A 23,859-nucleotide genomic window follows, 5' to 3' on the forward strand; every position below is an offset into this window, starting at 1 on the left:
GTTGGGTATGTATTTGTGTAGAGTATGTATGTGTGTAGGGTTGTGTATGTGTGTCGAGTACAGTATGTATGTGTGTTGGATATGTACAGTATGTAGACATGTATATAATATGCCTTGCATTGTTCATGCTAATTGTACTTGACCGTATTATGTGTACCCCTTTCCACATGTAAAGTGCCATGGAATAAATGGCGCTATAGTAATAATAATAATAATAATAATGTAGTGATGTATATAGGAAAATGTGCGGAGGAATAGGATGACATGTATATAGGGATAAGTATATCGCATCTGTACAGCAGTGTCCACTCTCACCGTTGTCCTTCCCTTTGGCAGAATAATTTGCATCGTTCACCCCGGCGAATGTGAATAGCTTTAAAAATAAAGGGTTATTTGCGCTATTAAGAAGGTTATTGAGCACCTAGCTGAAAAAGTAACACAAACATAATGAAGGCGATAACGTATAAAGTATAAATCCTATTGGGATGCAAGGAATGAATTAAATTAATTTATTTTCTGGTGCAGATAAAGTGCGATTAATGACAAAGCCCAGATATTGTAGCCGTGTACAACCGCTGGTGATCAGAGAGCATTAGGATAGAGCAGCAGGTCACATTATTGCACGCAGCCGAATGGACGAGGCTGCAGGTGCCTAATGGGAAATTGTACAATACCCATGAGGGATATTGACCACCAAGCCGAAAAGATGGATCGGAGAGTGGTCCATCCTGCTCCCTGTAGCAAGACCGTGACGTCACGCAACGCTGCTTATCGAGGACACTGGCGGAATAACCAGAGCGGTGTCGGTGAGTGGTGTCAGGTGCGGCGCCGTTCAGATTGGACTCTTTCTTTTTTGGGACCACATTGGACCTTTTACTTTGGAGTCACCTTGGACTTTTTTTTATTTGGACTTAGAGCATAGGAATAGGTACATTACACATTAGCATTAGGCACCTGCAGCACTGAAAGTGCGAGCAATACTGGGAACCGCCGCTCTAGTCTACGGCTATGTTCACACGTTGCGTTTTTGCTTGTTTTTTTGGAATAATTTGCTGCTTTTTTTTATCCGTTTTTGCTGCTTTTTTGGTGAATGAAATATACTTTATTTAAACATGTACTGAAGACAAATGGAAAAACCAAAAACGCACCAAAAAACACTGATTTTTGTACTGCCACGAGATCAGGATTTCCTGCTGAACCCCCCCAGCAAAAACGCAACGTGTGAACATAGCCTAGTGCTCTCTGATCGTCAGCGGTTGTACACGGCTACAATTATCCGGGCTCTGTAAATAATCGCACTTTATCTGCTCCTGTAAATAACTGAATTCAATTCATTCCTTGCATCATAACAGGATTTATATTTTACACTTTATTGCCTTCAGTATAGAAAGAAATGCAGTTAGTTTTTCTGCTAGGTGCGCAATAACCCTCTTAATAGTGAGGATAACCCTTTATTTATAAGTATATAATATCTATATAATACACACCTCAGGAGATGTATGAGGGATGGATACATTGTATAGGGATATGCATTGCTATGTACTTAAGAATCAGTTTATTGGGATATGTACATGGGTATATGTACATAGGGACATATATGTAAGGATACATACATGTGTATATAGGGATATGTGCAATAGGGATTTGTATGTAGGAATACATAGATATGGATATGTAAATAGAGACCTTCTGCATATACAGGGATATGTGGCTAGGGATAAACATAAAAATGCACATATGGCTTTGTATTTAGGGATCTATATTTATGGTATATATAGGGATTTTTTTAAAATATATATATATATATCATAGTATCATTCATAGTATCATAGTTTTTAAGGTTGAAGGGAGACTCTTAAGTCCATCTAGTTCAACCCGTAGCCTAACATGTTGATCCAGAGGAAGGCAAAAAAAACCCCAATGTGGCAAACAAGTTCCAATGGGGAAAAAATGTCCTTCCTGACTCCACATCCGGCAATCAGACTAGTTCCCTGGATCAATACCCTGTCATAAAATCTAATATACATAACTGGTAATATTAAATTTTTCAAGAAAGGCATCCAGGCTCTGCTTAAATGTTAGTAGTGAATCACTCATTACAACACCATGCGGCAGAGAGTTCCATAGTCTCACTGCTCGTACAGTAAAGAATCCTCGTCTGTTATTATGATTAAACCTTCTTTCCTCAAGACGTAGCGGATGCCCCCGTGTTCCAGTCGCAGGCCTAGGTGTAAAAAGATCTTTGGAAAGGTCTCTGTACTGTCCCCTCATATATTTATACATTGTGATTAGATCCCCCCTAAGCCTTCGTTTTTCCAGACTAAATAACCCCAAGTTTAATAACCTGTCTTGGTATTGCAGCCCACCCATTCCTCTAATAATCTTGGTGGCTCTTCTCTGCACCCTCTCCAGTTCAGCTATGTCCTTCTTATATATCGGTGACCAGAATTGTACACAGTATTCTAAGTGCGGTCGCACTAGTGACTTGTACAGAGGTAGAACTATATTTTTTTCATGAACACTTATACCTCTTTTAATACTTCCCATTATTTTATTAGCCCTGGCAGCAGCTGCCTGACACTGTCCACTAAAGTGAAGTTTACCATCCACCCATACACCCAAGTCTTTTTCTGTGTCTGTTTTACCCAGTGCTCTACAATTAAGTACATAATCATAAATGTTATATCCTCTACCCAAGTGCATGACCTTACATTTATCTACATTAAACTTCAATTGCCACTTCTCAGCCCAATCCTCCAATTTACATAAATCTCCCTGTAATATAAAATTATCCTCCTCTGTATTGATTACCCTGCAGAGTTTAGTATCATCTGCAAATATTGAAATTCTACTCCGCATGCCCCCAACAAGGTCATTTATAAATATGTTGAAAAGAAGCGGGCCCAATACTGACCCCTGTGGTACCCCACTATGAACTGAGACCCAGTCCGAGTACGTACCATTAATAACCAGCCTTTGTTTCCTATCACTGAGCCAGTTTTTAACCCAGTTACACATATTTTCCCCTATCCCCATTATTCTCATTTTATGTACCAACCTTTTGTGTGGCACCGTATCAAAAGCTTTTGAAAAGTCCATATACACAACATCCACTGCATTTCCCTGGTCCAGGCTTGAACTTACCTCTTCATAGAAGCTGATCAAATTAGTTTGACAGGATCGATCCCTCATAAACCCATGTTGATACTCTGTCATAAGGTTATTTTTCTTGAGATACTCCAGTAAGAAAATATATATATATATATATATATATATATATATATATATATATACACATTTATATTTAAATGTATATTTGCATGTAAATGCTCTGTATATAGGGGTATGTAGATAGGGATATACTTGTACATGTATAGGGATGTACATGTCAGGATACCTACATTGATATATGGGTAAGTCTATAGAGTTAATTATGTAAGGATTTTTATATAGAATTTGGAATATATATGTGCAAATATATATAGTGATTGCTATATGTGGTGAGTATGTATGTAGGAATCTATACATAGGGATTTGCATATAGGATATATTATCCTATATTATATTATATCTATATAGGGATATTTAGAATTTGATAGGGCTCTAAATATAAGCTTAATAATTTAAGGATACAGCGATGGATATGTATGTAGGGATATATATGTAAGGATCTGCATATAGGGATATAAAGGGATATATCAGAATATAATATATGAACGGTATATAGGAATATATATCTAAGGATCTGTATATAGGGACATATTATATGTATATGTGTATAGAGATATATATGTAAGGATCTGTATTTAGGGATATGAAGGGATATATAGGAATATAACATGTATATATAGGGATATATATGTAAGGATTTGTATATAGGAATATAAAGGGATATATAAGAATATAATATATGTACAGTATATAGGAATATATATGTAAGGATCTGTATATAGGGATATATATATCTATATATATATATAAATATATATGTAAGGATCTGTATATAGAAGTATAATATATGTATATGTGTTTAGGGATATATATATGTAAGGATCTGTATATAGGGATATGAAGAGATATATAGTAATATAATATGTGTATATAGGGATATATATGTAAGGATCTGTATATTGGAATATAATATGTGTATATAGGGATATATATGTAAGGATCTGTATATTGGAATATAATATGTGTATATAGGGATATATATGTAAGGATCTGTATATAGGGATATGCAGGGATATATAGGGTTAAAATATATGTATGTGTGTGTATAGCGATATATATGTGTATGTAAGTATACATATAATGGTCTCTGTTTGGGGCTTTGTGTGTGGGTGTGTGCAGTATATAGTGATTTGTAGTTGGATACGTATGTACGGATATGTGTATAGAGATATATTTATACTCAATATTATTTTGGTTGTCTAAATAAATGTATATTGTAAAATAAGATCCTCTGTAGCAGGATGGGTTGGGGAAGAATCTGGTATCTGGTGGTTTTGGGAAGGGGCATCTGTGGCTCATGTGGCCCCGGTGCTGGATGCCAAGGGGGCTCCCCTCTGCTTATTTAGATATTGAGATGGGGCGGAAAACTGATCCCCGGGGAGCAGGACAGTCTGTTTTGGATGGGTTTGGTTGAGCGCTGTCTGCACATTGATCCTTCCCAGTCCTGCGCTCAGTAATAACACTTTCCTGCTTCGCTCCTGCACTTTCTCCAAGCATTTACAAGCTGATACTGATATTACACGATTTATTGGCAGAAATGAGGCAATAAATTAAGTGAATTAAAAGGCTCATCATCAGACTAAGAGCAAATATTTGCGGGCTGGTAATAAAATGATATTATAGAGGATCCCATGCTGCTTCAATTAACCCATTCCTGCCTCTGTGGGCCTTCAGCCCATGGCTAGGCTCCTCATTAATCCAATCAACTTGGACAGTAAGGGGTTAATTCTGTGAATTTTTGACCAATCTCTTTATGTAAAATGAATCCAGATGACCCCTTCAAAGAATTCCCTTATCTTCTCCACCATGCAGGAATTTCCAACCTAGAGATGACTGAAATATACATCAGGATGGCTCAGCGCTTCTTTATTTCTAAGATGTTTGTTCAAAAAGAGCAAAGATTATCTTAATTCTTGGGGGATTATCCCAGATATACAGTACAGCCATATCTACGTGTCAGGAACTGCTCCTCCGGAATGATGGCTGCTATCAGTGAGGTTCTTAATGGTTGTTTGAGGAATGTTCTGCCGTGCCGAATGCACTTGGGAAAATCATCAAGATCCTCTGCGGGCAGCTCCCTGTGCAATTATTGACCAATGGCATCCTAGATGTGCTTGATGGGGAAACAAGTCCCAAGACGCTGTAGGTCATGGTAGCACGTTGTCATGGCTGTTTCTTATATTTGAGACTTGTGACAGAATCAGTGCTAGAAAGCCATTGCTATGCTCACCCCTGTAGTTAAATGTAGTTTCCTTTCCTTTGGGGAGGAGAGGGTTAATGTCAGTATTCCGTCCAGCAAGCATTCTTATTACAATCCCAGGTGTTTCCGGTTTGGACCACTCCCAGTCCCTATATATACCCTCTGCTCCCAGTAGAGGGTGCCGGTAATTCAGTCTCATTTGGATGCTGGCCTTGGAGCTGGAAGGAGTTGGTTGAACCCTCTCTGCAAGTGGATGTGTAGGTTGTAGTCTTTGTGTCTGTTGGTGTGTTTCCCTGTTTGTCTTTCTTTCCCTTGTGTGTTGTTTCAGTGCAGTGGTGAGGCTAGTGTCCCTTACCTGCCCAACCACTAGTCAGGACTATTGTAGGGTCACTCAGGGCTTCAGATTCTTGCTCGGCGACAGGTGAGGAACCTGCATAGGGACTGGCTAGGATTGCAGGGTATAGCGGCAGGTAAGTGGAGGAGGTGTCCATCTTCCCTCTCACTAGCGCTAGGGCCCATCATTGTTAAAGTGTCCACAGTATACCCCCTTGTGTTGTTTGCCATATCTCCATGTCACAATTGTGCAGTATCTTTGTGAAGTGTTTAATCAACTCTACACTAAGAAGGCATCAGAGTCAGCTCCTGCGCATAGCAGTGAATGAGTCCTCACCTCCTTTTCCCTCTTCAAGACCGAGGGAGTGCGCTCAGTCACAATAGAAGAGAAGCAGCACCTCATTGCACCTAAAGCTACCAACGGGACGGCAACGGTCTTGAAGAGGAAACAGGAGGCGAGGGCGCAAGCGTCACACTCAGCAACAGCATCAGATAACTAGGAAGCAGCAGGAGATGTCTTCAATTAGATGGCGCCAAAGGTAGCGCTATGTGCAGGTGCTGACTCAGATGCCACCTTTGTGAAGAGCTTATTAAATACTTCACAATGATACTGCACGCGCACTGTGAATAAATGGAATGGCCGTGACGGGGGAGAAAGTCCAGGTAAAGAGAATGGGGCAGAATAAAAATGCAGGACCGGACCCACATAGTCCCGCCCCGATGCACACACCAATCAAAAGAGCCATGCATTTCTAGGACTTGGATTAAAGATATTTCAGCAATCAAGCATATACAATCTGTGAAGTAAAGGTATCATTGCATTCAGCTTCCTAGCGCCAGTGTGTCACTGGCTTTACTTATATAGCAACATTTTGCTGGTTGGTTCCCTTGAAGACAAATACATCAAGTTTCTGCAAAGACTCAATATTAACAGTGTTGACCCTTATTTTCAAGACTTCTGCCCTTCACACTGACAGCCGGATATCGGATTCTGGGCCAAATTCTGACTGATGATAGCCCATTCATTTCTAATCAGTGCTTAGAAAGATAAGTAATAATCAAAAGCAAAAAGTGGACCATCCAAGGGTCTGCGTAAACTGGCCTTGGTACTTAATAATATGTACTGTCTGTGTGTCGCGGGCGGAGGAGGGGACGCCGCGCTCTCCCACTGCTCGGGTCCGGCTGCTGCTGCTACTGCGGCTGCCGCTGCTCGGTGGTGGCTCGAGCGGTGGGCCGGATCCCGGGGACTCGAGCGGCACTCCTCGCCCGTGAGTGAAAAGGGGACTGATTGTGGGGATTTATTGTCCGTGACGCCACCCACGGTTGTGGTGATTCTGGTGACACCACCGCTGCTCTGTACGGGGATCCCGGGAGCGGTGACAGGGAGCAGCTTTGTTGTTAATTCCTCCCTCCGTGGGTAGGGGGTTGGTTGTCCCGGGGCCCGGTGATGGGGTAGGGGTGGATGGCAGGCGGGTTACGGGGCCTGGTGAGGTGCAGGGTCGCAGGGGCAGCGCTGTGCCGCATGGCATGGTGGTACTCACTCAGCCCAATGATGAAGACACAGTTCTTGGTAAAACACTCGGCTGGATGGACGGGTCCCACAGACGGCTGCGGTGTTGTTACTCCCGGCAGGTTGATGGTGACTGCCTTTCCCTGCACCTGTGTACGGTTGTTGGTTCCGATGGGTCCCCACCGGTAACCCGCTCCCCAGCTTGGTTGTGGGCTGGAGGAGCCCCCTTCTTGCCCGCAGGCTCTGGCCCTGAGAAACGGTTGCCTTGGCGGTGGCGGTGTTTCCCTATTCTGGTTTGACTGTTGCCTTCTGTCGGGACTTAGTTGTTTGGAAACCCAGGAGGTCCCCTTCACTAACGGATTCGGCAAATTCACGGCGACTGCTAGCCTTGCCGGGGTCCGCAAGCCCCTGCCAGATGGTGCTGACTTCTCTTCGTGTACCGGTCCGGTACCGCCGGGCCACCGCCCGTCCACGGTCCTCACGGTAACTCCGATAGGCCACTCCTGCAAACGGTCACCACCGTCTGCCAGCCTTGCTGTCTCGCCCGGGCCACACACCCGGACGCTGTCAGTCAGTTGCTCATTTACCACACTTTACTCCTTCCTCTTTCACCTCTCAAACTAATCTCTGTCCACTCCTCAACTCCTCTCAAACTAATCTGAGTTCTTTTCCCGCCTCCAGGACTGTGAACTCCTCGGCGGGCGGGACCAACCGCCTGGCCCGCCCCCTGGTGTGATCATCAGCCCCTGGAGGAAAGAAACAAGGGTTTTTGTCTGACTTCGGTGTGCCTGCTGGGAGTGTGGGGTGTGTAGGGTGTTGTGCTCTGTGGCCCCTGGCTTGTCCAGGGCGCCACATGTGCTTCTGCTCCTGATCCATAGAGGCATCTAGTGGTGCCTACTGTTGGTGGTGGGTCATGTTGCTAGACATGTGGTGCGGCCTAGCAAGCTACGAGCATCCATACATTTTTCATTAGAAAGTCTGAAGGACGCTGTTATTCATGATTATGTAAAGCTGGCTTTACACGCTGCAATGTATCTTACGATGCGTCGGCGGGGTCACGTCGTAAGTGACGCACATCCGGCATCGTAAGGTACATAGCAGTGTGTGACAGGTACGTGCGATTGCGATTGAACGGTAAAACGTTCATCGCACGCACGTTGTTCATTCCTCATGGATTGAACGTCAGGTTGTTCAATGTTCCCGAGGTAGCACACATCGCAGTGTGTGACACCCCGGGAACGATGAACAGATCTTACCTGCGTCCTGCGGCTCCCGGCCGGTAATACGGAAGGAAGGAGGTGGGCGGGATGTTTACGTCCCGCTCATCTCCGCCCCTCTGCTTTGATTGGCCGGCCCCCTTACCACACTGACAGCCGGATATCGGATTCTGGGCCAAATTCTGACTGATGATAGCCCATTCATTTCTAATCAGTGCTTAGAAAGATAAGTAATAATCAAAAGCAAAAAGTGGACCATCCAAGGGTCTGCGTAAACTGGCCTTGGTACTTAATAATATGTACTGTCTGTGTGTCGCGGGCGGAGGAGGTGACGCCGCGCTCTCCCACTGCTCGGGTCCGGCCGCTACTGCGGCTGCCGCTGCTCGGTGGTGGCTCGAGCGGTGGGCCGGATCCCGGGGACTCGAGCGGCGATGCTCGCCCGTGAGTGAAAAGGGGACTGATTGTGGGGATTTATTGTCCGTGACGCCACCCACGGTTGTGGTGATTCTGGTGACACCACCGCTGCACTGTACGGGGATCCCGGGAGCGGTGACAGGGAGCAGCTTTGTTGTTAATTCCTCCCTCCTTGGGTAGGGGGTTGGTTGTCCCGGGGCCCGGTGATGGGGTAGGGGTGGATGGCAGGCGGGTTACGGGGCCTGGTGAGGTGCAGGGTCACAGGGGCAGCGCTGTGCCGCATGGCATGGTGGTACTCACTCACCCCAATGATGAAGACACAGTTCTTGGTAAAACACTCGGCTGGATGGACGGGTCCCACAGACGGCTGCGGTGTTGTTACTCCCGGCAGGTTGATGGTGACTGCCTTTCCCTGCACCTGTGTACGGTTGTTGGTTCCGATGGGTCCCCACCGGTAACCCGCTCCCCAGCTTGGTTGTGGGCTGGAGGAGCCCCCTTCTTGCCCGCAGGCTCTGGCCCTGAGAAACGGTTGCCGTGGCGGTGTTTCCCTATTCTGGTTGGACTGTTGCCTTCTGTCGGGACTTAGTTGTTTGGAAACCCAGGAGGTCCCCTTCACTAACGGATTCGGCAAATTCACGGCGACTGCTAGCCTTGCCGGGGTCCGCAAGCCCCTGCCAGATGGTGCTGACTTCTCTTCGTGTACCGGTCTGGTACTGCCGGGCCACCGCCCGTCCACGGTCCTCACGGTAACTTCGATAGGCCACTCCTGCAGACGGTCACCACCGTCTGCCAACCTTGCTGTCTCGCCCGGGCCACACACCCAGACGCTGTCAGTCAGTTGCTCCTTTACCACACTTTACTCCTTCCTCTTTCACCTCTCAAACTAATCTCTGTCCACTCCTCAACTCCTCTCAAACTAATCTGAGTTCTTTTCCCGCCTCCAGGACTGTGAACTCCTCGGCGGGCGGGACCAACCGCCTGGCCCGCCCCCTGGTGTGATCATCAGCCCCTGGAGGAAAGCAACAAGGGTTTTTGTCTGACTTCGGTGTGCCTTCTGGGAGTGTGGGGTGTGTAGGGTGTTGTGCTCTGTGGCCCCTGGCTTGTCCAGGGCGCCACATGTGCTTCTGCTCCTGATCCATAGAGGCATCTAGTGGTGCCTACTGTTGGTGATGGGTCATGTTGCTAGACATGTGGTGCGGCCTAGCAAGCTACGAGCATCCATAAATTTTTCATTAGAAAGTCTGAAGGACGCTGTTATTCATGATTATGTAAAGCTGGCTTTACACGCTGCAATGTATCTTACAATGTGTCGGCGGGGGTCACGTCGTAAGTGACGCACATCCGGCATCGTAAGGTACATAGCAGTGTGTGACAGGTACGTGCGATTGCGATTGAACGGTAAAACGTTCATCGCACGCATGTTGTTCATTCCTCATGGATTGAACGTCAGGTTGTTCAATGTTCCCGAGGTAGCACACATCGCAGTGTGTGACACCCCGGGAACGATGAACAGATCTTACCTGCGTCCTGCGGCTCCCGGCCGGTAATACGGAAGGAAGGAGGTGGGCGGGATGTTTACGTCCCGCTCAGCTCTGCCCCTCCGCATCTATTGGCCGCCTGCCGCGTGACGTCGATGTGACGCCGAACGTCCCTCCCACTCCAGGAAGTGGACGTTCGCCGCCCACATCGAGGTCTTATGGAAGGTAAGTATGTGTGACGGGGGTTAATTGTTTGTGCGGCATATTCAACAAATTGAACCTGCCGCACATACGATGGGGGCTTTGCAAATCGCATACGATATCGTAGGCGAAATTACGTGTAAAGCTGGCTTAAGAATAATGGAATGTAGCTGGCACATTCTGAAGACACCGATCACGTGGTGTAGTGTAATGTGAATAATGTCTTGCCTCTTTTATAAATATTGTGATATGTGAACTGTGTTGATAATGGGATGTATTGTAATGTGTTCCTGCATAATGTGTAGTGTAACCTGTGATATGTAGTGCTGGTAATGTTATCTAAGGTATAATGTATAACAGTATTAATGTATAACGATGAGCACTGTCCTGTTAAGGGGGTTGAGCCCTGCCCAGCAACAGACAGTAGGGACAGTTAAGGGGGCTTTACACGGTAGCGATATCGCTAGCAATTTCTAGCGATAGCGACCGTGTAAGTACCCGCCCCCGTCGCGCATGCGATTGTTTGTGATCGCTGCCGTAGCGAACATTATCGCTACGCAGCGTCACACATACTTACCTGGTCGGCGGCGTCGCTGTGACTGCCGAACAATCCCTCCTTCAAGGGGGAGGGACGTTCGGCATCACAGCGACGTCACTGCAACGTCACTAAGCGGCTGGCCAACCAAAGCAGAGGGGCGGAGATGAGCAGGACGTAACATCCCGCCCACCTCCTTCCTTCCGCATTGGGGCCGGCGGCAGGTAAGGAGACGTTCCTCGCTCATGCGGTGTCACACATAGCGATGTGTGCTGCCGCATGAGCGATGAACCACGACGCTAAGCAACCCTTACCGATTTTTGACTTTGGGACGACATCTCCATGGTGAACGATTTTCACCATTTTTGAGGTCGCCTAAGGTCGCTGGTAAGTATTACACGCTGCGATATTATTAATGACGCCGGATGTGCGTCACTAACAACTTGACCTCGGCGACCAAACTTTAACGATATCGTAGCGTGTAAAGCCCCCTTTAGAGTTAAGTGTTGGAACTAGCCCACTATGAGAGGAGATAGTTCACAGGGTAAAGATGGTTCATTTTAGAAAAGTCAGTTCATTTTAGAGAGTGAATATCTATTGAGCGACAGTTACAAGTAGATAGACTGTAGGTCGTGAAGGTTGCATACAGTGGGTGACTTGTGGCAGTAACTTGAAGAAAGGAGACAGGAGACGAGATAGTGTGAACTTTGATTGTTCACTGAGACACGGATTGTGAATAGCATTGATATGAGAGACCAGTCCTCGAACTGAATAGCCCCAAACAATAGAAGCCGGAGAAAAGGACGGGTTTATCCTAACTGGCCTGTGGTTGAAGTTGACTTATGCAAACAGATTCTCCCCAAGATCCCAAGAGCACAAGGCTCTACTTTGAACATGGTGATAGGAACCCTGATCGTCACCCCTGTAAGGAAACTAGTCATAGAGCCTCTACAAGGGAAACTGACCGTAACAATTTGTACTGTAATGCTAGGCTGGGTTGTTTTGGAACTCACAAGGCCAGAAAGATCTGAAGCAACCCAGCAGGAACTAGGATTGTGTCTGAACATGCCTTGTGAAACTGTAACATGCTAGAGGATCTGTGCCCACTATCTGGAGTGTAAAGAGTTGTTTGAAACTAAATGTTGTGAGTACGGGTCGTCATCGGGTCCTGGCCAGCAAACATCAGCGGCAGTACGCGGCCTTCATCGGGATCAAAGCCCACACAACACAAAGTTTACACACCTAGCCAGGAACAGCTTTGCCGAGGCGTCTGTAGTCAATCCACACCCACAACTATCACCCCGAAACACTCTACAATTATAAAAAGGAATTATTGTTTCCTTCAGGATTTTCCTTTAGGCTATAGCTCTATGGCCTCGAATTGCTGTGAAATTGGAGCATTATTAGGTCCCCAAATGTACTGTTCTTCTTCTATTGATGATGGTAATCACACAGTAACTCACAGGTGATGATGTAGATTCAAGGCACGCTAGCTTAGATAGGATAGGGGTAGAATAATATTATGGACAGTGCAAATTTACAGGTGTCCAATCGAGTGCTTAATTGTTAAAAATGAATATTATAAGTAACAGTGACGCATATACTCACTAAGGCCACTATGCCATATTATGGGGCCAGATCCTGGTTTATATGTGCTCTGGGCAACTATTCTGACTCCATATCTAAGTTGCAAGTGTTGAGTGCTTGAGACATTGTTTCTGTGGGTGCTCGTATGTACCATTACTCAAACGTAGAAACTTCATCAGATAGCTTGACTCGATTGCAGAGACATATATGAAGATCACAAGAAATTGTTTATTTTCCAGCTGAATTCTTGTATTATGTGCAATAGGTGTGCAATATGGGTACAATAAGTGAAAAAGACAATTCTGAACCAGAGCATAGGGATAGAGAGAGTACGAAATCTTCTGAAAGGCAAACCTTATTGAATAGCAATATAACAGGAACAATACACTTCCATCTGAAATCTTTAGAATTCACAATAATCTTATCTTGACATGATGTCTTCAACAATGTCCGCTGCCATTCATGGAACCTGAGAGACAAAAAAGAAAAACAAAACAGGCATCAATAAGTGTTTGAACAGTTCTAAAGTCTAATATCTGGCTTGTGGCCTGTAGTTCACAACAGTTGGTTAAATCCAAGTCTAGTAGGTAGCCCATCTTCGAATTGGGAAAGCCACAACGTGCAAACTCTTAGGGGTACTTTGCATGCTGCGACATCGCTAGCCGATGATAGCGATGCCGAGCGCGATAGTACCCGCCCCCGTCGCACATGCGATATCTTGTGATAGCTGCCGTAGCGAACATTATCGCTACGCCAGCTTCACACGCACTTACCTTCCCTGCAATGACGCTCTGGCCGGCGACCCGCCTCCTTCCTAAGGGGGCGGGTCGTGCGGCGTCACAGCGACGTCATGCGGCAGGCGGCCAATAGAAGCGGAGGGGCAGAGATGAGCGGGATGTAAACATCCCGTCCTCCTTCTCCCTTCCGCATTGCCGGTGGACGGCGGGCGCAGGTAAGGAGATGTTTGTCGCTCCTGCGGCTTCATACACAGCGATGTGTGGAGCTGCAGGAACGACAAACAGCATCGTACCTGCGGACGCACTGACATTATGAAAATGAACGACGTGACACAGATCACCGATTTTTGACTGTTTCATGCTCGTTCATCTTCTCTCCTAGGCTTTACACGTTGCAACGTCGTTACCGGTGCCGGATGTGCGTCACTTTCGATTTGACCCCGACGATATCGCAGTAGCGATGTCGCAACGTGCAAAGTACCACTTACACCAACCCAACAATCCAATGGAGAATGTTCCATGTCCTAACACAGCTGGTAGTAATGGAAGTACACTCTACTCTGTAAGCTGTGTCCAGTAGTAACATCCTTCTTCATGTGATGTCGTCTCTCATGAAGCACGTGTCATAATATGTCATATGAGTAATGTCCTGCAAGACAGATGACCAGCTTGAGAAGCATTCAAAGCAATGTGACGTTAGCTTCCTTCGATCCTGACATCACATATGTGCAGCATGTAGAGATGGCTCATCTGAACTCATTGTTGGACTACGGTTCCTCAAGCTCATATGATTTTCTGACAAGAGTACAAGAATCCTTGTGTAGGAAGCTTGGAGGTGACAGCCATGTGTTGTTGTTAAGCCTAGATGTGGCCAAGAGTCCTGTTCCACATTTAGCTGGGCTCAGGCCAGTGGAGATGTGGTGTCACTGCTCAGGAGTGCTAGCACAGCAGCACAGAGTTCAAGTCTTTGTACAGAGTATGCAGTTTTAGGAGTAAGCTTGACCCTGCCTTGGGCAAAACCACAATGTACCTTGTTGCTGGCTTCTGGGGTCTTCGGGTAGGTTACTGTAACAATGGACCCTGTAGATGCATCATAGAGGATGTGGAGTTATTTTTTGATGGCTGCTGCATGTGACTTGTGGGACTTGAAAGTGTTCTAAGACCTTCAGAGACTTCTTCCATTTTTCCCACCTCTGTTGTTCCTGGGATGGTAGTGTACTGTCCCAATCTGTGTTCTCAGTGGTTAACTGTTTCAGCAGTATCTTGCCTTGGGTGGGTGATATAAGTGCTATAAACCCAAGAGGGCCATAGATGCTGTTCACAACAGATAAGACTCCTAGTATCGTTAAGAGTTTACCACAAGATGACACTTGAAATATGAACGTGTCCTATTTAATGTTGCAGAGTAGATAAAAACTGCATTGCATGGGAAGAACATCAGAATCCATATCGAGTTCCTTTAAGCTCATTGCATGGGCCTCAGATGGAAATGCTTTCATTACCTCCCTTCTGTTGTAGATGTGTGGCGCCCCTGACCTAGTCAGGCACCACTGAGTACTGCACCCATGCTGGGGACAGTACAATACAGGTAATCCAGAAGGCTGACAGGGGTGTGGTACACAGGCGCATAGTAATCAGCTCTCACACATGTACCCATGAGAGGACCCCTGGGGATCCCAGGAGGGGGAAAAGCCTTGACCTTCACTGGAATAGTGGAGGGGGCCAAAAGCCTCCATCTCCTCTCAAGGGGTGTGGTAAGAGAATCTGGTTGCTAGGTGGCGTAGGCAAGAACAGGAGAGGAGGGGCAGTGAGTCAGTTAGAGCAGAACTCCATAGGGCTCAGTGAGGAGCAGACCTGTGGGGCTGTTGCTGTCTAACAGCGCCCGCGCAGTGGCTACTGACGGGGGAGAACGGTCAACTAGGAGTGCTACCCGAAATCCATCTTCAGCTAAAGAGAGAGCACGGAGTGGGAAGTAAGGAGACTGCTAGAGAGTACCAGGCCCAAACGGGCGGCAGATCCCGAAGCGGAGATAGATCCAGCTTTCTTTTGCTAAACCTGCCGGTGTGGGGCTCTCAAAGCCCACGCCACAACACCACAAAAGCCGCAGCCACGTAGCCACAGTTAGGGCCCATAGGTCACAGGAGGCAAGCAGCTGGAGTGGCCTGGTCCAGGCGACAAGCAAACGGCAAACGAAGGGGAGAGAGGCTGCAGCATCTTCCCTGGGTGACCCCCATAGGGACTCAAAGTCGGGGTTACCCCAAACCACCAAGGGTTAAGGAAGGCGAGTTAGTAGTCACCCTCACAAGTCAGCCTGAAGGACACCTGGTTCCCACTTGGTTCATCCCAGCTACGCCCGGGTCACTCACCCTGCCATCAACTGTGAGTAAAAACCCTGAAAGACATCCTGCCTGTGTTGAGTCATTCTGCGCCTTGTAGTTCTACACATCTACACAGGGCCCTGGGGCTTGCCTCACTCTCAGGAGGCTATTACAACTAACTGCACCCACCATCAGCCCCAGGCGTCCCTTAACCTGCAGTGGCGGTCCCCACTGACCGCAATACTGAGAGTGGCGTCACGACAAGAAGAAGATCTCCTACCTGTGACAAGATCCAGCCGAGTGGAGTCCCTGAAGGTAATGCACCGACACAACACCTGTGGGGCTTCACAGATGATCTTATGAAGTCTGAAGTTTGATGCAGACAGAATTTCTTGTGTTCAAGAGAGCAGATTAATTATCTCTTTACTTGAGGGCAAAGACTTGAGCCCATCTTCTGCATAGAAGTTCTTCACAAATTGACGAGCATCAGATCTGTACTCGTACTTCTCTCAGCTTCCTGGGCTGTCTATCTCAGTCCATGGATCTCCGCAGCAGGTGAGCGGCTATTTCAAAAGACATGCAACTTCATCTCGTAATCTATGATTTCGTTGTGGACGTCATTGTCAGTGTGCTATAGGAACCTGAGGTCATTTCTACTGTCTTCCCTCATGATAAAACAATGAAACATTTGCTGGATGTTAGGCCCAGTGAGAAGTAAGTTATTGAGAGAGACCTTCATACTGAGGCACTGGAGTCAAACACAACTCTGATTTGGTTAGGTTGATAAATGTCAAAGGATGGAAGGTACCAGGATTCTTCTCCTTCCTGTGGTGCAGGTCTTGCATGCTCTCTGTCAAAGATGTTCTGCATGAAATGGATTAATATTTTTCCATGTCATGTAAAATGTGCAGTTGCTTGCTGCAGATTGTTTGGCAACCTTGTTTTTGGAGAAGGAAAGGGTGAAGGTGCTACCCAACTGTTTGAATCATCTTGAGCAAATTCCTTTTCCATAACCCTCATGAATTCCTTATCCTGTCTTGCCAGTGTCAGCTTTTGTCCTTACTCATAGAATTGAACACCATTGACCTGAGGCTGTCATCACAGGGCAGGAATGTGTTCAAGTTGTCAAGGGGTTCTTGCTGCCACTGTGACACAGCTTCCTCACCAAGTAATGATGTGTGCATGGCTGAAAATAAGTGCTGCAACCATTTGGCAAGATATGAGTCTTACGCGAGGAAATCTTGTTAGGTTTCTTCATCTTGTCTATGTAGACATTGCTTATGATCGCCCAGCGTAGATCGATGCATTGGGCAAACAACGCATCATGTGGTCCTTTGAGTTGCTGATGTACCTTTTGCAGCCGGAGAATGTCTCTACCATGCAGGATCAGGATATCTACGTTGTTGTCCAAGGTATCTTGTTGGCTACAGTGCTAGAATGAAAAGCAGCCTAAAGCTGGGTTTACACACTGCAACATCTCAAACGACATCGCTGTAACGTCACCGGTTTTGTGACGCAATAGCGATGTTGTTTGCGATGTTGCAGTGTGTGAAACACATCAGCGATCCGGCCCCTGCTGTGAAGTTGTAATCGTTACAAATCGTTCAGGACCATTCCTAGGTCCTTTGTTTCCAGCTGTGCAGCATGCATCGCTGGAAAGTTTCAGCGTGTGAAAGACTTTGCAGCGACTTTGTTAGCAACTTCCCTTTCAAAAGGCTGTTAATCAACGTCCCCAACAACCAGCTAGGTCGCTCTGCAGGTCCGGATCGCTGTTGAGTTGTTGGCCAGGTTTGCCTGTTTGATAGCTCACCAGCGACTTAGCAGAGACTTAGGGAGGTCGCTGTTACGTCACAAAACCGGTGACGTTACAGCGATGTCCTTTGCGATGTTGCAGTGTGTAAACCCAGCTTAAGGCATTGGGATCTCTTCCCTATTGGATGGTATCTGGTTGAACTCAACAAAAATCGGCAAGGGTATCTCCACAGAGTTCTCAAGAAACGTTACTATAAGAAGACCACTGGCCCTTCTCCCAGAAACCTCTGTAACACCACTATAGGTGGCTAAGGTGTAAGGGTAAGCATTTAACTTTAGGTTGCACATATCAAACCTTACAAGCGATCGTTTTGATCATCCAAGATGACGTACACCTTTACGATTTTCTCTGTGTGACCCTTGGGATACATTTTCACCAGACATATCTTCACACAAGACTAGTCCCAAAGACCTTCTCCACAGATTTCTGTGCATGAAGAACATATTGTGGTACAACTTGCTGCTTGATCTTCATCCTCCACACCATGACTTATGGTGGGAGGAGGCATAGGTGCAAACCTAAGTTGGGATGGTTGGAGCGCTTGTTTGTGGTCCTCACTGTCACACTCCAAACAATTTCAATTTTACAGTCTTTAGCAAGGTGTTCAGTAGAAGCACAACATCTGTAGCATACCCCAAACCTCTTTAGAAACGTCTTGCATTCTTGGAGCGGTTTCCTTCTGCAGCCGATGCACTTTTTAAAGGGATGTGGCTTTTTATGAATTCTACACAGCCAAATAGGGTTTTCAATATTTTCAGCTTTGTCGCTCTTGTCTGGAGCTGATGTAAGTGTGGGAAGAATATCAGTCATTTTCCTTGACACTGAATCTCTACGGTTCTGGTTGTTTGAATGTCAACTCTCATCTTTAGGAGATGAACCATGACTGCTGGGCTCTCCATAGGAAAAGCTTGTGTCAGTCTTATACTCTGCAATATTTTTGATAAACTCACAGAAGTAGGAGAACATAAAAAAGGAAATTTGATGTTCTCTTTTGTAGCTTCACCCAAGTGTGGTCCACGATTCTTAAACATTATACGGCAGCTTGGAAACTATTGGGTTTCTCCATGAGCAGTGTCCAGATAGCTGAGGCCAGGTAGGTGCGTGTTTCCCTTGGCCAGCTGGAGCTCTAACCTTAGGTCACTGAGTTCTTGGAATTTTGAACTGTCCTTTCTGAATATTTCTGGAAAATCCTGTAGTTGCTTGAACAGTGCATTCTTTATGGCTTCAGGACTGCCAAATCTTTGTTCTAATCTCTCCAAAGCAGCCATGAGACCAGCCGCTAGATTGCTGATGTAGACAGATCTGAGCATCTTGACCTGCTCTGTGAATTGTGGTCCTAGCCACCTGAACAGCAGGTCCAGCTCTTACGTAGCAGTGTTGCAGAAGTTACTAGTTACAGTTCTAAAGGCACTTTTCCAACCTCTATAGTTTCATAGTTTCATAGTTTTTAAGGTTGAAGGGAGACTAAAGGGGGCTTTACTCGCTGCGACATCGCTAATGCGGAATCGTTGGGGTCACGGAATTTGTGACGCACATCCGGCCGTATTAGCGATGTTGCTGCGTGTGACACCGATGAGCGATTTTGCATCGTTGCAAAAACGTGCAAAATCGCTCATCGGTGACATGGGGGTCCATTCTCGATTATCGTTACTGCAGCAGTAACGATGTAGTTCGTCGCTCCTGCGGCAGCACACATCGCTATGTGTGACGCCGCAGGAACGAGGAACCTCTCCTTACCTGCCTCCCGGCCACTATGAGGAAGGAAGGAGGTGGGCGGGATGTTCCGGCCACTCATCTCCGCCCCTCCGCTTCTATTGGGCGGCCGCTCAGTGACGTCGCTGTGACGCCGCACGGACCGCCCCCTTAGAAAGGAGGCGGTTCGCCGGTCACAGCGACGTCGCCGGGCAGGTAAGTATGTGTGACGGGTGTGCGCGGTGTTGTGCGGCACGGGCAGCGATTTGCCCGTGTCGCACAACAGATGGGGCGGGTACCCACGCTAGCGATATCGGGACCGATATCGCAGCGTGTAAAGTAGCCTTAAGTCCATCTAGTTCAACCCGTAGCCTAACATTTTGATCCAGAGGATGGCAAAAAAACCCAATGTGTCAAATAAGCTCCAATGGGGAAAAAAATTCCTTCCTGACTCCACATACGGCAATCAGACTAGTTCCCTGGATCAACACCCTGTCATAAAATCTAATATACATAACTGGTAATATTATATTTTTCAAGAAAGGCGTCCAGGCTCTGCTTAAATGTTAGTAGTGAATCACTCATTACAACATCATGCGGCAGAGAGTTCCATAGTCTCACTGCTCGTACAGTAAAGAATCCTCGTCTGTGATTATGATTAAACCTTCTTTCCTCAAGACGTAGCGGATGCCCCCCCGTGTTCCAGTCGCAGGCCTAGGTGTAAAGAGATCTTTGGAAAGGTCTCTGTACTGTCCCCTCATATGTTTATACATTGTGATTAGATCCCCCCTAAGCCTTTGTTTTTCCAAACTAAATAACCCCAAGTTTAATAACCTGTCTTTGTGTTGCAGCCCACCCATTCCTCTAATAATCTTGGTCGCTCTTCTATCTACCTGTAAGATTATGCTATTTATAACCTTCTATACGTTTGCTATCAAGAAAAGCATCCATTCCTCTCTTAAATTCATTCAGTGAGTTGGCCATCACCACTTCATCAGGAAGAGAGTTCCAGAGCCTCACTGCTCTTACCGTGAAGAACCCTCTTCTATGCTGATGTAGGAATTTTCTTTCCTCCAATCGAAGAGAATGCCCCCTTGTTTTTGTCATAGTCCTTGGTACAAACAGATCATGGGAGAGATCTCTATTTGGCCCTCTGATATATTTGTACATATTTATTAGGTCTCCCCTAAGTCTTCTCTTTTCTAGAGTAAATAGACCTAATTTTGATAACCTTTCTGTGTATTGTAATGCACCCACTCCACTTTTAGTAGCCTGCCTCTGAACCCTTTCAAGTTCAGTAATGTCTTTCTTGAGCACCGGTGCCCAAAATTGCACACAATACTCCAAGTGTGGTCTGACGAGTGATTTGTACAGAGGGAGAATGATGTTTTCATCTCGTGCCCCCAGACCTCTTCTAATGCATCCCATCACCCATCATAGTTCTCCGGTTGATCGTCAAACCGTGTGAGACCAAGGTTAGTAAGTTTACGGCAAACCATGTACCTTGAAAAGTCAGACATGTCAGTCTTCCTTGATTTTGGAAAGACAATTGCTGGCTGAGTAGTGCTATTAGTATGGTCTGTAGTGTCCTGACCTGGAGACATAAGAAAATATGGTGCCACATAGCCATTTGATCCAGTAACTGGTTTGGTGTGCATAGTTTCTGCCACATGTGGTTGTCAGGCTTATGATGAATTGCCTCCATATTGGGTTGCATGTTTGCATCAATGTGGTGCAAGAAAGAGTTTGAAAGTAGGAACTTGTACCGATCTTGAATGTAGGTGTCATGGTTTGGACCCAGCTTAGTCACCACTGAGCAGGCTCTGTTTCTATCCCCATGGTCACAGGTCAAGGGAGGGTCTCTGGTCTTCTGCCTCATTCCGGAGGTCACGCCGCTATATCTTGGCGCTGCACCTCTGCAACATCACCAGTTATATTTCCAGCTCTGCTGCTTGCTTCGTGCCCGTGAGTGTGCTCAGTTCCGTGATCCTCCTGACCCAACCTGTCCTCCGTGTCTCCCCTGACTCTACCTGACCTCCGTTCTCCTGACCCGACCTGTCCTTCATTCCTCTCCCTCCTCCGGTCTCTCCTCCTGTTCTCTGTTCCCTACTTTCTCTCCTCTGTTTTACCTGAGCTCCCGGTATCCGAACCCGGCTCTGTGTTCTGACCTTGCTTTGATTCTCCCTTGGTACAAACGTGATCTCCTGGCTTGACCTAATCTGTTTGACAACCCTTTCTCTGTGTTAGTGACCATTAGTAGACTTAGGTCCTCTGTCACTCAGGAGCCTCCTCTACCGGTGTTCATGCGCCCCCTAGTGGCGTCCTGACAGCAGGATACTGTAGAAGGATGTGCACCCTGGTGTCTTGCAGAAACATCTGTATTGTCAGAAACAATTCTAGTGATCAGAGGTTAACTATTTTGGCTTAGCATGTAGTCTCTTGTACGCTTAAGGGGGTCATCTGCTTCCTTTGACTTAAACTGATGCTGTCTCTTAAAATACCACTGGTAGCTTGTTCCAGGACCATTAACTTTGCCATTGATGTGGCGTTATCGCATTCCTTCTGCAGAGTCTCTCACTTCCATCTAAGTTTTCTGTTGCTCAAAGGTGACTCGTATCTCAGCAACTTCTACACATGCTCTTATGAGCGTGACTAAAGGCCACTTTACACAGAGATAAATCTGCGGCAGATCTGTGGTTGCAGTGAAATTGTGGACAATCAGTGCCAGGTTTGTGGCTGTGTACAAATGGAACAATTTGTCCATGATTTCACTGCAACCACAGATCTGCCAAAGATTTATCTCTGCGTGTAAAATGGCCTTTAGATTATCGCTTTGACTGCTCGGTGGATCTAGAGATACGAGATAACGTCTCTGGTATTTGGGTGATTTTTGCCGCTGTCGTAGACTTAATATCACGTATTGTGTGGTTTCTCTCAGAATTAAGTTGCTGGAAACATTGCAGTTGATCTAGAGCATTCTGAGTATTAAGTTTTGTTTAGAATTTTAATGTATTTTTTACTCATCTCTGTATAGGATTGCTAAAGGGCTCCCTCTAGTGGTGGATCGTGAGAAGCAGGCTGAGAGATGGTGGTGATGTGACTCAGCACTTTTTGCCATAAGTCTGATACTTTACAAGAGAGTTCATGTTTTGCAGTCTCTAGATTTTCCATAATTTTCTATGTGGGCTTGGTAAAGCTTCTAGCCCTTTCACTGGCCTGTGGATCAAGAACTAAACCTTGTTCATCGGATTGTGGGTCTTCGAAAGACCATGCTTTATTCTCCTCAGACATGATACATCAAAGTTAGAACGCATCTATGTAGTGATGTGGGCTGTTGGATTCCTAGCGGGGTTCTGTGCTGAGCGAGACTGGGCTGTGACTGCTTTGCACACACACTGGCACTTACTAACATTGTGCTGCCTGTTCCTGAATCTCTATGGAAGCTGTAGTCTGGGTTTACAGATGTCTGTTTTGATATTCTGACTACATAACTAAGCTGCAACATCAGATCAGTATAGGCCATGCTCTGAGTTTTTCCTCAGATCCATGATTTTCATGAATATGCAAATGGAAAAAATGTCACTTTGAGTCTGAGCACTGTCCAACAAAATATCGGACAGCACCTTGACATAATGGATGAGCCCAATCTATGCCTGTTAGCTTGTGAGATTGAATTTTTTATAGGTGCCCAAAGTACTAAATGAATTACTGTATTTTTCGTTTTATAAGACGCACTGGATTATAAGACGCACCCCATATTTGAAGGAGGAAAATAGGAAAAATAAATTTTACTGTTAAAATAAGGGTCCGTCTTATAATCTTAGTGCCTCTTATATTAGCTCATCATCGGGGAGCGGCGGTGGTGGAGCGGCTCTGGAAGGTCATAGGAGGCAGGGTAGGCGATGCTGCGGGCTCCATTGAATCGCTGGCGGTTGACGCAATGGACTTCAAGAAAAAGGCTGCAGAGGCGGCAGTCGCGCAGATTGGCGTCCGCTGCCATTTTTTTGAAGTCCATTGCGTCTACCGCCGGCGATTCAAGGAAGCCCGCGGTCCTCCAGCAGATCAATGGCGCCCACTGCCACGACACCCCATGAGTTTGCAGTATCGCTGACCCTCTTGAGCTGCGATCCCCCTCCTCTGAGCCCGCTGGCAGATCAATGGCGCCCGCCTTGACACCCCATGAGCCTGCAGTATCTCCGACTTTCTGCTGCCACACACTGACCCCCCTGAGCTGCTCCACTGTAGTGACACCCCCTCTGGGTCCTCCGTATCGTCAACCCTGCGCCACCAATGCCACCCCAGTAAGCCATATGCAGTTTATGAGACGCACCCCCATTTTTCCCCCAATTATGGGGGAAAAAAGTGCATCTTACAAACTGGAAAATACGGTAATTCATTCTTTTTGTCTGTAATGGTTAATGAAGGTGCATATTTTTCAATAAATAATTGCTGGTGCTATTATTTCCCCCAAATAATAGCAGGAAATGGTTTCCTTCAGCTTTTGTGGATTTCCAATAGCCTTGGATGACTAATGTGTTACCAGCAATACTATGAAAAAAAATACTCACAAATCTCCTGCTCTGTGAATATGTG

General features: G+C 46.3%; 2 protein-coding genes across 2 annotated transcripts in view; one reads left to right on the forward strand and one right to left on the reverse strand.

The window, feature by feature from the left end:
* Nucleotides 1–23,859, forward strand: part of GDF7 (growth differentiation factor 7) — a 51,916-nt gene that overhangs the window by 6,154 nt on the left and 21,903 nt on the right. The window lies entirely within an intron of this gene.
* LDAH (lipid droplet associated hydrolase) overlaps nt 12,962–23,859 on the reverse strand; it is a 339,733-nt gene continuing 328,835 nt past the window's right edge. Inside the window, exon 7 of the mRNA XM_075341150.1 lies at nt 12,962–13,175. Within this exon, the coding sequence (XP_075197265.1) occupies nt 13,167–13,175 (9 nt within the window). The 3' untranslated portion in view covers nt 12,962–13,166. The remainder of the gene's footprint in view (nt 13,176–23,859) is intronic.

Source organism: Anomaloglossus baeobatrachus, chromosome 3 (genome assembly GCF_048569485.1).
Source record: "Anomaloglossus baeobatrachus isolate aAnoBae1 chromosome 3, aAnoBae1.hap1, whole genome shotgun sequence".
In the NCBI taxonomy this organism is placed as follows: domain Eukaryota; kingdom Metazoa; phylum Chordata; class Amphibia; order Anura; family Aromobatidae; genus Anomaloglossus; species Anomaloglossus baeobatrachus.